General features: G+C 43.1%; 1 protein-coding gene across 2 annotated transcripts in view; it reads left to right on the forward strand.

The window, feature by feature from the left end:
* cacna1ia (calcium voltage-gated channel subunit alpha1 Ia) overlaps nucleotides 1-10,146 on the forward strand; it is an 83,511-nt gene extending 73,365 nt beyond the window's left edge. Inside the window, exons 31-35 of one of the 2 annotated variants that reach the window (XM_035523523.2) lie at nucleotides 3,278-3,424; nucleotides 4,910-5,044; nucleotides 5,778-5,925; nucleotides 6,108-6,343; nucleotides 6,586-10,146. In XM_035523523.2, the coding sequence (XP_035379416.2) occupies nucleotides 3,278-3,424; nucleotides 4,910-5,044; nucleotides 5,778-5,925; nucleotides 6,108-6,343; nucleotides 6,586-7,221 (1,302 nt within the window). In that variant the 3' untranslated portion in view covers nucleotides 7,222-10,146. The remainder of the gene's footprint in view (nucleotides 1-3,277; nucleotides 3,425-4,909; nucleotides 5,045-5,777; nucleotides 5,926-6,107; nucleotides 6,344-6,585) is intronic. The other variant, XM_081710925.1, reaches the window with a different exon arrangement.
* Nucleotides 10,147-17,500: the final 7,354 nt, after the last annotated feature.

Here is a 17,500-nt window from a genome sequence, read left to right on the forward strand (position 1 = left end):
GGTTGCCGGTAGACACCAACAAGGAGGGGCTATACCGTGACACTAATGTTGGCTCAATGTGTCCTCCAGACTTTTTTTTTTTTAATATAGCTCTCTAATGCTAATTTTTTTTTTTTTTTCCAAGATATGCATAAATTCCATTTCATTAACATAGATCTTAAGGAGATCAAGCTTCTTCCATGCTGTGTTTGCATGGGATAAAGGCTGCACTGATTTAATCTGTTCCCCACAGACCTATCTCCACATCATTACTGCTCATCATCAACACAATGGAATATAACACTGCTGTCAAGGTGAGAGAGAGAGAGAGAGAGAGAGAGAGAGAGAGAGAGAGAGATAGATAGATAGATAGATAGATAGATAGATAGATAGATAGATAGATAGATAGATAGATAGATAGATAGATAGATAGATAGATAGATAGATAGATGGATGGATAAAATGAGAGAGGCCCAGCGAGAGAGAGAGACTGAGAGAGAAACAGAAGTGGGGGGGGGGCTTGCATCACTATCGAGCGTGTGTGCGAATCTAAAAGGAGCCATCAATCTTCCCCACAACCTCAGTATTTGCAACTCTCTCTTGCTGAAAGAAGAGCAGGAAGCAGGGGAAACGAGGGAGACAAGAGGCCTCGTTAAGGGAGCGCTCGTTAAGAGAGTCGACACCCACTTGCTTAGAGTAGCGGACACCTGTGGATTATGCCACCTGTACCCTCAGAGCAAGCTCACCTACTCCCCATCTGCCCCGCCACCTGTGTGTACTGCACTTCCACTGTGTCAGGGAGCGAGAAGCATGTTGTGGATACTGGAGGTTTTCTAGAACAGCTGTTACAAGGCCAAACACTCAGGGATTGGAATCTTGGAGCGTGATGTGTTGGATGAGGGCATGTACGTAATTCTGAAGGGCTTTAGCTCTTTAGCCAAAAGCAGTACAAACCTTAAATGTACTGCTTGTCTATTTCAGTTCAACGCTCAATAAGTATACAATTGAAGGCTCTGCAGAACAAAACATATTAACAAAGGTTTACAAAAGTTTTGCTTTTTTTGCTTCATATTTTAATTTGAACAAACATAAAGCCATCAGACAATACATTTATCATAAATGCATTTTTTGTAATAGTTGTAGTAGTAGTAGTAGTAGTAGTAGTAGTAGTAGTGGTAGTAGTAGTCTGGTCTTGTTTTAACATGTGCAACATTCAACTAAGCATCTAACCCTCAGCAAATGCAGAAGCATAACTGTAACACAAGGTGGTCTGAGTGCCGTAGGGCGAGGGAGAGGACGCACAGGCTCCAATGACGGGGATGAATATTTATTAACATTTAAAGATAATGGCACTCACACATGTTACAAACAAAGAACATGCAACGATTAACATTAAACGAACACGATAAACACGTACACATCTAACAACGACGAGTATAACATTTAACATCACCGTCAACAACAACACGTTACGTCAACAATGACCAACAACGCTGCACACCCTGACGTAGGTTTAAATACACATAGACAAATAAGGTGCAGGCGTGGCCACAGAAAGTCCTCCCACTGCACATGGCTGGCCAAACCACGTGTCTCGCGGGAGGCGAGCGTTCCGTGACAATAACATTACATTTTTGGTTGTTTCTAGTTCTATGCATTTGCATAAATTTACTATGCATGCCATCTGGTCTGATCATATTATGTCATGCTTAAAATACTCTTTTGCATCTAATTATTAGTATAAAGGAATCCTAAGCAATCTGCCATGGTCCCTTAATGAGGGGACGTTGATGCAATAAGCACAGTTACTTGGGGAAATAAAGATTGCCATTAAATAACACTAAATTGCAAGTTAAATCAATCTTTAAATTGTAAGCAGCTAATTATCCAGCCTTTTTAATTCAGGACACTTGTCAGGTGTTTGTGTTAGGTTTAACACTCACCATTATGGATAATTAGCAAGTTTTCTTTTTTAATGATTGTTTTATATTATTTTAATTAAAGTATAATATCTGTGACCCATGATGTCTAAATAAGTAAATGCATTCTTCCTGTAAATGGATGTGTTCTGGAGGAGTCTTGGGTTCAGTGCTCTGTAAGGACCTCTTAGATGTTTATTTCCACATCTCCATCTCCTGGTCAGTATAGGACAGTATAGGTGTGGACACAGTGTGCTGTGTGAAGTCATAAGCCTGAGCATGCTCTGCTTCGCACTGCTGACGAGTCATGCAGTAGCAAAATATTTACGTTTGATCTGAATGCCCTAGTTGTTTAACTGACTGACTGATTGATACATTGAGTTAGAAACGAGTCCAAGTTATTAAAAATGACCTTGTAATTATTCTGTGGGGAGATGAGTATTTGTTAAAGCGTTTAAGTTTGTATCAGAGTAATATACGGCTGTTTTTTCAAGTAGAAAGTCCTGCCAAAGTCAAAGCAGTCCTGCCAAAGAAACTCATATTTCAATACCACTTAAAAATGAGATGACCCTTACAGGACAGTCTATGAATGATTTTATGAGTGCTTTAAAATCAGTTTATTAATTATTATTAATTAGGTCATAAACTCTTTAATCATCAGTAAGCATTTGGTCAGAAATGAACATCCAGTCCATCCTGTAAATGGTAATATTTTATGAACAACTGTCTGATGAAGCTTGTGGGTATAATGCTGACTAAAGAAGAAGGCACTGAGTAAGCAAGCTAAGTAGCCAATAAAATCAGAGATTTAACAATACAGATGATTGTGGGCTCAATGTTTGGCATAGAACAGGTCACTAGTTCCCATTTTTATTTATTTATTATAACTGCTTTAATAATGATTTTTAAACTAATAAATATAAATAACCATACCCATTACCAATCAGTAATAAACTCATTAATTCATTCATAAACCCTTTTTAGGGATAGTTTTGTTGCAAAGTCGTATCTAATTCAGGCTGTGTGTGCACGCTCGTGTGCGTGTGTGTATGCATGCGAGCGCGTGTATGTGTTTGTGTGTCCTGTGTGAATATGTTGGTATAAATAATTTGCATGAGATGCAACCATGCATGCTGCTATTATCAACTTTTAAATGTGTTTAGAAGGAATTCAGAGTGCAGTTGCACACAGCACTGCGCATTTCACGATGCCATAGAGCAGTCTGCTTTGAATCTGCTGCTTTCCTGTGTGCCCCTGCACTGCATTCAGTACGAGCTTACAGGGTCTGACTGAGCATGCAGCCTCGGTCCCCTCACGCCTCACACCGCTGCAGGGTGCCATGGTGGTTAACTCTGGAGTAATGTGTGCTTGCGTCCCAGGAGAGCGTGTGGCTGGACAGTGTATCCTTGCTCATTAAGGATTCTTTTGAGGGGGAGATGCTGTTGATTGACAACCTCTCAGGCTCTGTCTTCCTCCACTACTCCTCCCCGCCACTGTGCAAAGACTGCAAGCGACACCCGCCGGAGGTATGTCCCCAGTCCCCGGCGCGCCACGCACCAAGCCTGCGCAAGGCATTCACAGGGTTCATACCATTGTTAAATCATGTCTTTTTGTTTTTATTTTTTATTTCTTTTACTTCTTAAGAGTGTTTTTTTTTTTTTTGCCTGTTACTCCAATACACTACACATCATTGTATACTAGCGGGAATACCTTGACCTACATTACTGTTCAACACTGTAAGCACTTTGGCCCCATGAATGCAAGTCACTAAAATTCTGCTTAATTGTTCTTCATAGTTTCTGAGCTTGTAGTTTTGGCTTGAAGTAGTATTTGAATATTATTGTTAGTTTGCTGTTTAGAGAGTATATCAGGGCTGACCTGAATGCAGCACTAATTTCAGCTTGTCATATGCACACAAATAAAGTTTATACACACAGTGATAAAAAAAGACTATTGGAAAAGCATCTTACAGATAAAAAATACTGTATTGTACATTATATGCACTGAGTTATCACTTTATTAGCTACACATACTCTATAATTACATAATAAACTGCTATTCATTTTATTGTTAGTTGTACATTGCAATCCACCACCCTGCTACCATTTTTGCTCAAGTTATAGAGTACATCAGTAACCTGTAGATACAGCTAAAGAGTTGGTGTACAGAATAAACTTGTCACTCTGTGTATAACAGCATCATATCTATTATAAAAGCATACTGATGCTTAGTAAGACTGAATCTACATGTATGTATTCAATGACATGCACACAATGAGTCCCAGCTGTGTCCATCATCAAGACAGACAGGACAGAGACGGGTTGGAAAGGAGGTCATTAATGCAGTAACCTCCTCACCTATCACTCCTTCTTTCAGCTTGTCTGCAGACCATGTCAACCCATCAATCTCCCCTCTCTCATCTCCATCTGCTCCCTATCCAGCTCTGATTTATGGAGTCTTGCTCCCTCTTCTCTCTCTCCCTCTCTCTCCCTCTCTGTCTTTCTTTCACCTCTCTCTCCTTCTCTCTCATTACTCATGTTTTTGAGACAGACTCTTGTTTTCACTCTCTTGTTCTGGGACACAGGCCACACCCAGACCAGGGAACTCACAGCTCTCACGATTCCCGTTCAGGATTTTAAACCACGAAGACCCTGTCAGGACTCTCTGCAGCCGACAGATTTGTTGTTTGTCACGTCGACAAAAAAAGAGGCCAGCAGTGGAGCCAGAAAGGCTGCATGCACAAAATGTTCCCTAGCAACAACTTAACCTTTACTAGCTCCCTTATGAATCCAAGTTATTTCTGTGCTGGGTGGGGCTGTGTTTCAGCAAGTCCTGACCAAGGTTGGGCTTTTTTGTTGTTGTTGTTGTTGTTGTTGTTGTTGTTGTTTTGGTGTGTTGGTTTGTCTTGTTTTTTTATAGCGCCACAACAGCTGCCAGGACAGGGAATGGGTTGTAGAGATGGAAGCAGTTCGGATTTGTGGGTTTGTTTTAATTTTCGCTTGTCTGGACAGGAGATCCACATGGCTGAGCTGGAGCAGGTGTCCCTGCACTCGGAGCAGCTCTCGGACAAGTCCTCTTCGGCACTGCCGGATGACCTCAGCCTGGATGAGCAGAGCATGTACCATCTGGTGGTAAAGGAGGCCAAGGTGAGATTTGGGCACAAGCAGCCGACATCATTTCCCAAATATTACTACTGAACCCGTCCCGGTGATATGGTAAGATAATTGGTTTACCTCAGTTTATACCCCTTAAACTATTCTGAATCCCTGTGCTGGAGAGAGGCTTTTATGAATGTTCTTACTGCTGCACTACACAGTGCATAATCTGTCCCGATAAGAGGCTTGGCATGTACCAGGAGTTACCTGCTGCTGGTTTTTTTTCACTTCCATAATCTCTTCTGGCTCTCTCATTGTCCGTTTTTAATGAGACCTACGTGGCCAAAATGGCCATGACCCAGCCTAATTAAACCCAAGAAATGAAGCGAATAAATCCAGCAGACCCAGAGGGGACTCCTGATTCACTGGCTTTACTGCTGTGCTTCTTTACTCACGCCTTACACACACGATGTGAGGACTGAGAGCGCATGGGACAGAGTAAATTTACCTTTGCCATGTTCATCCATATTGACTTGATCCATTTGTGTCACTTTTTTAAATTACAAAAAGAAGAGCTGTGGGAAGTTCACTAACAGGAACTAACGTAGTAGCTGTTTAGTAGCAGACCACCTTCTGTGGTCCCAGCATCCAAGAGCATCGTTAGACGCTGCTGGTGCTCGACGGCAGCCAGGATGAGCCACTTTTGCTCAGCTGTGACATGGGAAGAAATCGTAGCTTGTGCTAATGTCAACAGCCTTGTGCTGGTTTCTCTCTCACGGCACAGGAGGAGAGGAGTCACGGAGAGTCGTCGGAGGAGGAGGCACGGCGACTCTCACGGGGCCACAGCACAAGGGCGGAGGAGAAGCCGCCGGGGGCGGAGGACGGAACCTGGAGGAGCCTGCGTCCCCACGTGCCAGTCCGACACAGCACAGGTGACTTACCTTGAGGAAATTTGGGGGGGTTAGGACCCACGTCAAGTGGGCTGACTAGCTAGGTTCATGGTGGGGAAAAAAAGATAGGGCGAAGCAGATGGGCTTTGATGGAAGCTGTATCAAATGAGAGTGAGGAGCACAGTGGGTGGGGTTGAGGCATGCCTTTCTTTTGTCTTCCTCAGGCGGGGCGCCTTGTAGCAGCAGCAAAGGCGGAGATGGAGGAGCGGGTCAGGGTGTAGGTGACCCCCAGGCTCATTACCCCCTCCCTGCGGAGTTCTTCCACCCAGTGACTGCAGCCCTGCCGGCCCCCCCCAGACCTCGGCTGGGGCGCAAGCCCCGACACTTCCGGATGACCTCCCCTGCATCATGGGCCTCCTTACGCTCCCCTGGGATCAACAACCAACTGCTCACTGCACAGGTAGGGCATGTGCTGGCACCAAGCAAAGCCCTTTGAAAAGCTTCCTAATGGTCTATTGTAAAGGACTGTCCAAGTGCTATACAAGTAAATATTGAATCAAATATTGAATTGTTGTAGGTTAGACTTAATTAAGGATGACCTCTATAGGTGGCTGTGGACTGGAGGGAATTTGTGGTACTGTTCTATACTTATAGCTCACAACCCCCATCTTTTGCTGTTTCTCTGGGTCTGCATCTCCTCAGTATGCGTCTCACAGTGATTCGTCCCTGGCCACGGGCAGCTCGGAGGGGAGCCTCCAAACCACCATGGAGGAAGGGCTCAGCTTTAGCGTCTCGCCTCCACAAAACCCTGTGTTCCCCCCAGAGCAGTGGGAGCTGCTCTCCAGGTCCAACAGCCCTTCCACACAGACACTGAGACCGGCTCCCCCAGTTGCCTTCGGCCTCTATGCCACCAGGGGGCACCAGCGCAGGCAGAGCGGTTATGGGGATAGTGGCAGCCCCGGAGACATACGGCAAGGCTCTGTAGACCCATCGGACGAGGAGGCGGCACTGCGGCGATGTGGCTCTGGCCAGGCCTGCAACAGTGAGCAGTTGTCAGAGACATTGAGTAGTCTCTCCCTAACATCTCTACTTTTGCCCAGCACTCTGGTGCCCCCGGTGGTGAAGAAGTGCAACAGCACAGGCAGTCTGGAGCAAGGGGTCGGTGCAGTCTACAGAAAAGAGGGGAAACAACTTTTCGCGACAGGCCCCCAGGGCTACCTTACTCCTCCATGGGCGGAGGGGAGGGGAGGGGCTTCAGGAGAACATTTGGAAGCTTCGGGATTTGAAGGAGAAAGTACAATCCAAGTCACAGTGGCGCGCTCCCGGAAAAACAGATGAAACAGTCTCTTTTTGTCATTCCACTCTAAGGCCCACCACTCTACCTCTCTGTGTTTTTTTTCCTTGGGTTTTTTTGGACACGTGTTGTTTCATGCCAACTTTTCCCAACACAAAAAAGAAAACAAAACAAATCGTGATCTCACTCTGACTCTCTTCATTTGTGGCCTGTTCCCACTTTGTATTTGCTCATGGGAGTGGCGGTTCTTGCCTGAACCTGTGAGCTGTGGATGGGCGGAGCCAGAGCTGAGAGAGGGGGCGCTCGTGCCTTTGGAGCAATGGCGTCACCAGATGACACACTTTGAACAACTACCAACGTATCCTGACAGCAGAGTCAAATCAGGGAGCGCAAATGCAAGAGTTGTAGCAGTCGCATAAGGATTTAGCAATCTTCGCTGTTTTATTGGATTAAATGAGATATAAAATTAAATATTAAAACCCCCCCAAAAAACAAAATAGGTAGTTCAACTTAACAAAGGGACTGCACATAAGAACATTTACTTCTTGTAGAAAGGGCATGCCAATTTGTGAAAGGGTGCAGTATCTCTGCTACTTTTAGATACATTGTGCATACAAAGGAAATTAAGGAAGTTACTGTGTGCTTGCATGCGTCCATGCGTATGCCTGTATTCCAGTGTCCGTGTGTTTGTATGCGCATGTGGTGCGTGTATGCGCGGGGGGGTGGGGGGGTGGGTGTTGAAGCCCAGCTCGGTCAGACGACACAGAATGCTGCTGAGGGGAGCAGGATGGAGGGGGAGGAAGGCGTGAAAAGCAGGGAGTCCACACCGAAGGAGGACCAAATGGAGAAATGTGTAACTGCCTGCCGCAAAACAAACAAACAAACAAACAAACAAACAAACAAATAAACAAAAAAGAAAAAGATAAAAAAGGGGGGGAATCATCTGCATGAAGGCATCTTTATCAGATAAGATGATATTTTAAACACATGGAACTGTGTGAAGATGTTAGTGCCGGATGACAATAGTATGCTTTTTATTCAGATATTTTTTTATAAATTGAAGCATTAATGTTGTTTGGTTGGAGGTGTAGGAAACTGGGGAGTACATTTGTCATGGTTGCCTTGCCCTTCTGCTGTCCCTACTGTTTCTCTGTCTGGTATGAAGCTGCTTCCTGCAAGTGACTTCCAATTTTATAACTTTGGTAAGGGGAGGGGCTTTTGTATGTGGTTTCAAAAAAAACCACCAAAAAAATGGACAGAAAAAAAGAAATGAAGTGGATTTTTAAAATGTGGATCAAAGTTGCTCTGGGATTTTGGAGGTATCATCAAGAAAAGAAGTACAACTAGAGGACATGTGACCCCACAGCAGGAAGCAGTGGTCTCTTCTCTCTCTTCTGAAGGCCTTCAGGATGCATCTGGTCAGAAAGAAGACATTGATAATGTTTGCAGAGCTTTAATTTGAGTGTCATACACCATAATGAGGTTTATTAGATTTGCAACAGCTCCAATTATTTAAACATTACCATTCTTTGGCATGGTTTCTGGACTGCAGTAGGATGCTTCTTGTTATTATTCCTTGAATTTTACTAATTGCACTCAATCACTCTATACGCCATCTTTAGCTAGCTTAGATTGACCAGCCACTCGATACATGTACAAATGGAGCATCTTTTAAACCTATAAGTATGGCACTCAAAATATTCAAGACAAAATGGTGTTTTAGCTTAGTCTACAGTAGTGTTTAGTGTCCCTGATGTGTTTTGTTTTATAGAATTCAGGAGATTCTCAAAATTTGGCTTAACCTGTTAATGAACTTCATTTGATCGGTAGTAGTTGTCTGTCCATAATGTGGAGGTATCATTGATTTACCATTATACAGTATATCAATGGTGTTGTGGTATATAATCAAGACTACACTAGTTCTGCTCACATTGCTTGACACAGTATTAGCGATAGGCTAGAGAACATTACAATAAAAAAAGTTTATTTAAAAAAAGACACAAACCTGAAGGGCTTTCTCACTCTCCAAGATTGTCTTGGATATTTTTAGACAATTCTTCTGTCAGTGGACAAGATATGAAAGGTTAGTCTGACAATACAGCAATAAATATTAGCTTTGTATGCCCTAAATATGTCTATCATATTATTATTTCAACATAATAGAATAGTGATACCCACATTAATTTGCTTGGTAGGGGAGTCAATCAGAACACATTTGAATAATGGGCTGCCATTGGTTAATAAATGAGGTTATTTAGAACTCAGGGCCTTGGAACATACCACTTCTGACTCCTGTGTTTTACAGCCAGGAGTCGAGAAAGAAGGGAGGTCCAGGGATAAATTGAGTGCTTGTATTTCAAAACCTCTTTTAATGCCCTTAATTCATACGCTTACATTAGTGCATCGTGAATATGGCACAACACGAGTACTGACTATTGAATGAAACCAGCCCAGTCACACTAAAATTTTGTAGCAATTATTACATTTGAGGGCAATTTTTGTGATATCTAAAGAATGGGTTTATAAGAAAAGCTACAACTAGCACTCCCAATCCTAACCCAAACCATTTGTAGCGTCTTATATGTGTTTGTTTATACAGATTCCTACACTTTTGCAAATGTGATAAACTATTAAATTGATAGACTGATAACTCATAAGAGAAATTGCTATATTCTTAGCAGCAGCCTACAGGAAAGAAAGAGTCAATTGGTTCAACGTATTTAAAAAGTCTGAATCTGGTAGAATAAGTAAATGATATTAACTCTGTTGGGTGTCATGTCATGTTTGTGAAAGCCTAATGTACAGTTAATGTCTAATGGCACAGAATGTTAGATGAGGTTTTATCAGGCACTCCATGATGGACTTTATCATCTCTTTGTCATGAACATATGTACATAATTTTGTATATTGAATTGCATGTCTGCTATGCTACCAATGACAATGAAATCATGCATTTTTGAGAGTCTGAAGGTGAGAAGGATTTCTCTTGATTTCATTTTGGACACAGCAGTCCAATTTTTCACACTCTGAAAGTCTTCCTTGTTTTACTTGGAGCTGAATCAGTGTTGATGCTGCCTACATTTCCCAGGAGAGCAGGCTGTGTAGTTGTTTTATTTTTAATTTTTTTATTTTTTTAATGACACTACATTTCCCATGGAATGCTCATCATTATGTGTGATGACTAAGATACAGTGCTCCTCCAGTCTGCGTGATTTGGCACCTGTCAGACAGCTGCCTCAAGACTCCTTGTCAGAAGGAAGCGGGGATTGGCCCTTGTAAAGAGCAACAGTAGCCGCTGTGTAGCCTGAGCCATGAGGAGAGTGAGAGTAGGTTAGAGAGGCAAATTCCGTTACACAGCAGTGTGGGGCGGAGCAAGCCAATAAGGAGAGAGCCCATTGGCTTAGGGTCTTTGCCCTGCCCTCACCTAGAGGTCCCTTTCCCCTCTGGCAATCCCACCTCAGAAATGTCAGCAGGTTTCCTGTGCTGAGGCCTGATCGCCCAACGCCCAGTCCCCTCCTGCCTCTACTGCTCGTGCCAAAATATGCCATCAGATTTACATGCACAAGACACTAATCCCCTCTCACAGAGGCAGCAGATGGTACTGAGCATGATATGCCGCTAAACACACCCTGTGCGTGTTGCCGCTCTGTCGCACGACGCCTTGAATGAGAACTCATGTTTTAGCACAAAGATAAAGATGGCATTGTTCTAGTGGTTGTTTGTTTGTTTGTTTGTTTGTAATTTCTTGCAACTTGCTTTAGCTGCATGCTGAGAGATACCCCTATCTACTCTCCCGTGCCCTCAGCAGTGTGTGTTGTGTGGAGGGCATCAAAGCTCTGTCTGAAGTTTCGATAATCACTCTGTCTGTATGTTGCTGGGGTGTCAAAGTAGGAGCTAATTGCTTGGGAATGTTTTCGATTAAAACCAAGGGGGAATGATCCCACTTAGTAGTGAGAAATTATCTCCATTAATGATTGCTGCTGCTTTGAGAGGACATTGGAGGAGAGGCTCAAATAAAACGATCCCGACTCTTTAGTCTATCAGAATTTCTAGACTAGAGGAGAGAGAGAGAGAGAGAGAGAGAGAGAGAGAGAGAGAGAGAGAGAGAGAGAGAGAGAGAGAGAGAGAGAGTTAAAAATACTTGTGGATGTTGTAGACTGTACACTCTCTCTTTCTCTCTGTCTGTCTCCATATCTTTTGTCCTTATATCCATTTCTCTGTCAATTTATCTGACAGTGGCTAAATCAAGTACATTGACACACCATGGTCACAAAAGCACACACCACCTCCCACACCTGATGTCCACTGACCTGTGCTCTCTGTCCCTTCACCTCGTAAGTTCTCTCACTAGTGCACTTACAGACACACACACACACACACACACACACACACACACACACACACGCCTCTCTCCAAGTTTGCAGAAGCCGAACGGCTTATGACACCCCACCAGGTCAGAGTGGTTGAAGCTCTGCTGCGTTTACCTCAGGATTAGGGGTGTGGGGGATGTAAACATACATAAAAAGGGCCAGTTAAATAAACCCACCTCCAGCAGCCTCGCATGGCTATGGAGAATGACTGCATTCAGTCAGAGCCTGCTTGTTGATGTGGAGCGGCAAAACGCCAAGCAGACACCCGAGGTGATGCGCTCCCCACGTTGTGTCTATGGCAACAGGGGGGCCGTCCCCAGCTTCTAATGAGCTGCCGCATGTGCACAGCAGGTGGACTTTGAAGGCCGACTGAAGGCACCACGGTAGGGCAAGGAAAGAACTGTGGGAATACTCGATAGTGTTGGCAGATAAGGGTCTGAGAGAGTGTGCAAATGTTCTGAGACGCCAGTGTTTGAGTGCTGAGTTTGTAGTTTTGTTGCTCTTGAGGAATTTCTTACCCACTTCTTATTCTTAGCCTATTGTAAGTTTGCACATCTTAATTGCTTTACTGACAGCAGAAAAGCTGATAGTTGGAGTCTATTGGAAAGTGAAAAACTCAGTGAAAATGTTCCATGTAAGAATGTGCTTCTACGTGTGGGATCAAATTTCAGCTACTCTGTTGCCTAATGCAGAGTATGGTACTTTTCAGCTTTTATTAAATCAAAATTTAATTAATGATTTCATATTTTAAATATCACCCTATATGGATAAAACCCAACAACCATTTTTCAATTAATGTTTAATATGTGCTATGAGAGCTCACTAGTGTGAGTTCACTAATCTGTGTTGATCATACCATTGTTTCAATATTTGTACAGATTATTGTATGTTTACTTTAATTCTCTACTATATGAGAATATTTAACATTTGAACCAACATTTGCTTCTCTGAATTAACGCAACCGTAAATCTGACAGCACAAATAAATAAATCACTCCTTACACATACAGCGGCAGCAAATCCTTACACTCTTTGGGATACTTACGATGGCCCTTGGACCATCGTGTGCAGAAACGCCTGCAGCCACTGAGATTATTATAAAACAGAGAGCTCTTCTCCGTGATAGACGAGATTTTAATCAGCCCCTGTTCGTCCCTGAGATTTAGAGGACTATGCTCATTTTAGTGATGGCATTAAAGTTTCCCGTTTGCAAAGACCGGGCCACACAGCTCATTGGGCTTTCCCTTACTCGGCGTCTGACCCTGACACGGGGCTTTGACGCGTCACTGCGCAGAAGAACATTTAGCACATTGGTAAATATCCAGCGTTTACTGTTTAGAGACATAAAACAGGCCAGTATCCAGAGAAACGGGAACAGCAGTGTCCTTCTTACGCACCATGGAGACAACACCAAAACAGATACCGCTTATGTTTGAGCATTCAGAGTTTGCACGAATTATGTATTGACCTTCATCAAATCAAACAGAATAATAATCGGAAACATTTCCCTCGGAACTGTATGGCAGACGTCCTGCGTTTAGTAAAAAACCAGTGGCGTGTTTTAAAAGACGTTCTTATGACTAAACCACGGAGGAATTAAATCAAACTTAAACGCGATTTATTAAATTAAACTTCAACGCGATTATTTATTTAGTCTTCACCTACTTATTCGCGTTTCGACGTGCGTAAATCTATCCACACCGTAACACCAAGAAAAAGTGTTATGGACTTCATCCTCGTTGAAGTCCATAACCGGTAACTGTGCTCATCTCCGTCGGGAAGCAATGTCTCACAGGTGATTCGCGGCGCTAATTTCACTCCAGCTAACCTGGGTTAAACACTGCGGTGTCTGGTAACGTATGGCACAAAAACATGTCAGTTTATATTTGGATTAGTCAGATTCGGAAAAGCCTGGTAAATAATGATGTCAGTGTAATACCTAAGTGGTACAGGAAAAGCCAGGCTCTCTGGCCTGTTTGCTGAGTATTTTTTAATTATAATCACTTCAGAAGCTCTCTCTCTTCCTCCCCCTCCCCACATCTCAATATCTCCATTTTCCCTTGTTCTTTTTCTCTTGTAAATGCGGAGCTGCACATGGTATTTGCATTTGAATGGCTCTAGAAACTTCGGTCTGCCCATTCCCAGTTGTGCCGGTCAGTCTTGAGGTTCGCTCTGGGAGAAGGATCTCGGGCCCGGATTACATATTTATCATGGCAATTAGGGAATGTGCAGGCGGCCACGCGTTAAGAGCAGTGTGTTCCAGTATTGATGCAGTCTCTGCGCTGTGTGCCAAGCTCAACTAGAGACTCGAGAAAGGGACTCGAAGAGCCGCTTATCGATCGCCGGCTGGCTTTGTGCGGCGCAGTGTAGCCACAACGGCGGAGGGATTTTGCAGCCTCTCCATTACGGCTAAGGCTGGCGTGCACTGCGCGTTCCTAACGCGGGCTGAACCCCTCCCTTTCACCGGAGGAGCGGAGAGCAACCACGGTGGGAGGGGCACATACAGACTCACACACGCACCCACTCGCTCACTTTGGGGTCTAAAATAGACCTTTATTCTGGGCAGCATATGTGGTGGAGCCGCAGGCTCCAGGAAACTCGTCCAAAGGCAGCACCTTTAGCACAGGATGCTTCTATCATGCTTCCTTTCCTGGTCTCGGTCATTCACGACATGGAGACAAATAAGAGAGTTCATACGTGAAGCCTCTAGCCTCCACACACATTCAGCTGCTTGACATGCTTCAGTGGCGACTGTTAGGATTAAGCCTGTGCTTCGGCACCTTAAAGCTCATTTCACCTCCAATATAGCATAAACATTCTCAAAATGTGAGCCTGCCCAAATCTCACAGTAATATAGATTCTGCAGCAGGCTGTCCAATCCCCAGTGAGCTCCTGATCCCTTGTTCCATCCCAATACAATCCCATCAAAGAGCATCGGCAGTGCAGTGCTAGCTATGGAACCACTGCCTCCATTCTCACGAGAATCCGCAGACTTAAACTGTGCTCCAATCATACCACGGGGCTCTGTTCAAGTCCAACCTGCTGCTAGAAAAGACCACTGTGACCTCTCTCACGCTTTTCCTTCTCACCTATTTGGAAACACCCCGAGAATTGCAGTGGCTGTTCAGGGCAAGTGTGTGGTGTGTGTGTGTGAGAGCGTCAAGGGCGGATGCCCGTGGAGGGGACGCACTTAAGAGGGCTGGGTTCCCGTTCTCAGATGTGGTGCACAGCGCGTGAACAAATGGCTACAGGACTAAGCCCCCTGACACCTCAGCCACTTTGATGTGTAGGAGGATGGACAAGAAGCCGACCCCAGGGAGGGATGGGGTGTTGGGGAGCAAAGGAGGGTTGAAGAGGGCCATGTGTGATGAAGTGTGAGAGACTAGTAGAGAAAAAGGCAGAAAAGTGGATTAGGTTAAAGTAGTACTGGGCTTCCACAAGGGTTTCAGAAGGTTTAGTATGGATACAGTCCAAAGCACTGTCTCAAGTGTAACATGTGATATACGCCTACAAGCCATGATATGTTGGACTGCAAAATTCAGTATTAGGATTGAGACACTTTCTAGGTTTAAGGTCAATGTGATCAATTAAGTAAAATTTGTTTTATCCATTCTACTGAAAGAAAAATAAAGATTTCTATATGCAACAGTGGTGAGGAGTCTAGAACAGATCCCTCTAGTTGGTGCTGTAATTCAGAAAGGTTTAGACACAACACTGCAATCACGACTGTTTCCGTAATTTTCACGTCATCCCTTGGGGCTGTGCACCAGGCTTCTCACTGAAGCACCATGCGAAGTCGCTCCAGATAAGTGATCAAAACAGGATGTGAGAAAAGAAAGCACAAGCGATAACCATTTCTCAGATCTGCGCTTAGTAGCGTGCTGATCGCTAGGTTCACCCCGAAAATGGCCAGCCAATGGAGTGGCAAATTGAACGAAATTTGGCATCATGTGTAAGCGCTGAGAATGAGAAGTGGAAAAAGGGGGTCGTGAGAACGTCGCAGCGACTGTGAAGAGAGGAGAGAAAAGAAATGAGAAATATCAGGCTCACTGGGGTCGAAAGACTAATAGCGGTCCAATTTTCTGGAGAGTAATAGCGAGGATTAGAAATCTTTTAGCATATTGAAAAAGTCTCTTTCCAAGGTCAAGTTGTACTTTGTAACTGTGTGATGTGTGTCTGTGTCTTTACGTTTGTGGAGTATCAAAGAAAAGGGGATGCGTCTGTGTGAAGACGATATTGATATGACCCTCTTGGGGGACTTTTACGAGAGAACATGGGTAGCGCATTTTGGGAAAATGTCTGTGGGTCTACGGGCAAATGATAAAAAAAAACAAAAAACAAAAAAAAACTGTGTTGGAAATATTTCCCCAACAAAAAAAGCTTCAAACTACCAATGAAAACAAATGTATTTATATTAAATATGTATTTTGTATATTCAAAATACTTAAAATACATTTGTAAAGATTTTAAGGATAAATTGACACCTTTTTAAAATGTGCAAAAAAATCATGTTTTTGATGACAAAAAAAGTCTGACATTCTTTGAAGACAACATGAAAATTATGGTTTTTTTTATGCTTGGGTGGTTCAGAATGTTCTGGGGCTGTAATGTATGCACTAAATTAGGGCTGCCCAAACTGTGGGCCAACTCTGCCCCATCGTCACTTTTTGTTTGGTCCAAATGATGACATCCATTGCCTATGGGAGTTTTAAGCCATTGTAGACATTACACATAAATTTTCTTCCATACTGAGTCCCTCTGCCCACCAATTAGATTATGAGCACCCCTGCATTCAAATTATAATCCACAAAATTCATACAGAACTTGCCTTCTGAATTCCACTGTCTACTTATTCTACTTATGTTTTTGTCTTTAAAACCGCTATTTTAAACACTTACATTTACAGCATTTAGCCAGAGCGACTTGCAGGAGTGCTTTACTTTCTCCATGAAATATTTCATTATGCTAGTACAACTAAGATGGAAAGTATTCAGAATATTTATTAACTTTAATTTAAAAGTTATTATCAGATAGTCGTAGCTGAGATGCTGCCCTTTGGGCAGGGTGGAGCTCTGCCTTTACAGTTGTTTTAGGACTTGAAGAAACCCCTTTCATCTGCCTCCTGGTAATAGATCTATCGTTCCAACACACCTGAAATGTTAGGTTTGCTCTTGCTGAAGAGTCCAGTGCTTCTCTGGTTCTTTTCTGGAGTTTTGATGATATCTTCAGAAATTTCAGAGAAATTTTTTTTCCCAAAGAGTGTATGAATATGTAGTATATAAATACATACATATATGCATAACACTTTATTTTTTATTTTCTTTGTACTATATTGTCGAAATGAATTGATTGATTTATTTTATTGATCCTGTTCATATAAAAACCAAACATTGTGCAATAATGAACACAAGAAAAATAAAACACATCTTGTAATTTAGTGTACATATTTAGCCAGTTGGCAATAAGGAGATAATGACTTGCAATCAGAAGGTTTCATCCTGAGCGGAGAAGCTTTCTCCTTAGGCCCTTCCCCCATCTCTCCTTTGTACATTAACTGCGGATCCTGATTAAGATTTCATTGTAAAATGTACTGTATGAAATAAAATTTACGATACCGAGACTTTTTGAGAACGATTTGCGCTGGATTTTTGATCTTGAGACCTTTGCATGTAACTGTGCTTTCACTTACTGCTGATACCAGTGTTGCCATTGTTCTGGGTCTTTGTATCTCTGTGCTTCTTCAGATCAAAATATCTCACTCCTATAAAATTAATAATGAAGTCAGGGCTATAAGATGTGTTACAGCAGGAAATACAAAACACTGTAGTCTGACACACTGTACATGCATGGTATTAGAATTCTTTCTTTTTTTAATTTTTGACTTTTGAAATGAAATATAACTTTAAAGTTCCCACCCCTTCAAGCCAGTACGAGTCCTTTTAGCAAAAAAGTAT

The sequence above is a fragment of the Electrophorus electricus genome, chromosome 3, assembly GCF_041902795.1.
Source record: "Electrophorus electricus isolate QZ-2024a chromosome 3, ASM4190279v1, whole genome shotgun sequence".
Taxonomy (NCBI): domain Eukaryota; kingdom Metazoa; phylum Chordata; class Actinopteri; order Gymnotiformes; family Gymnotidae; genus Electrophorus; species Electrophorus electricus.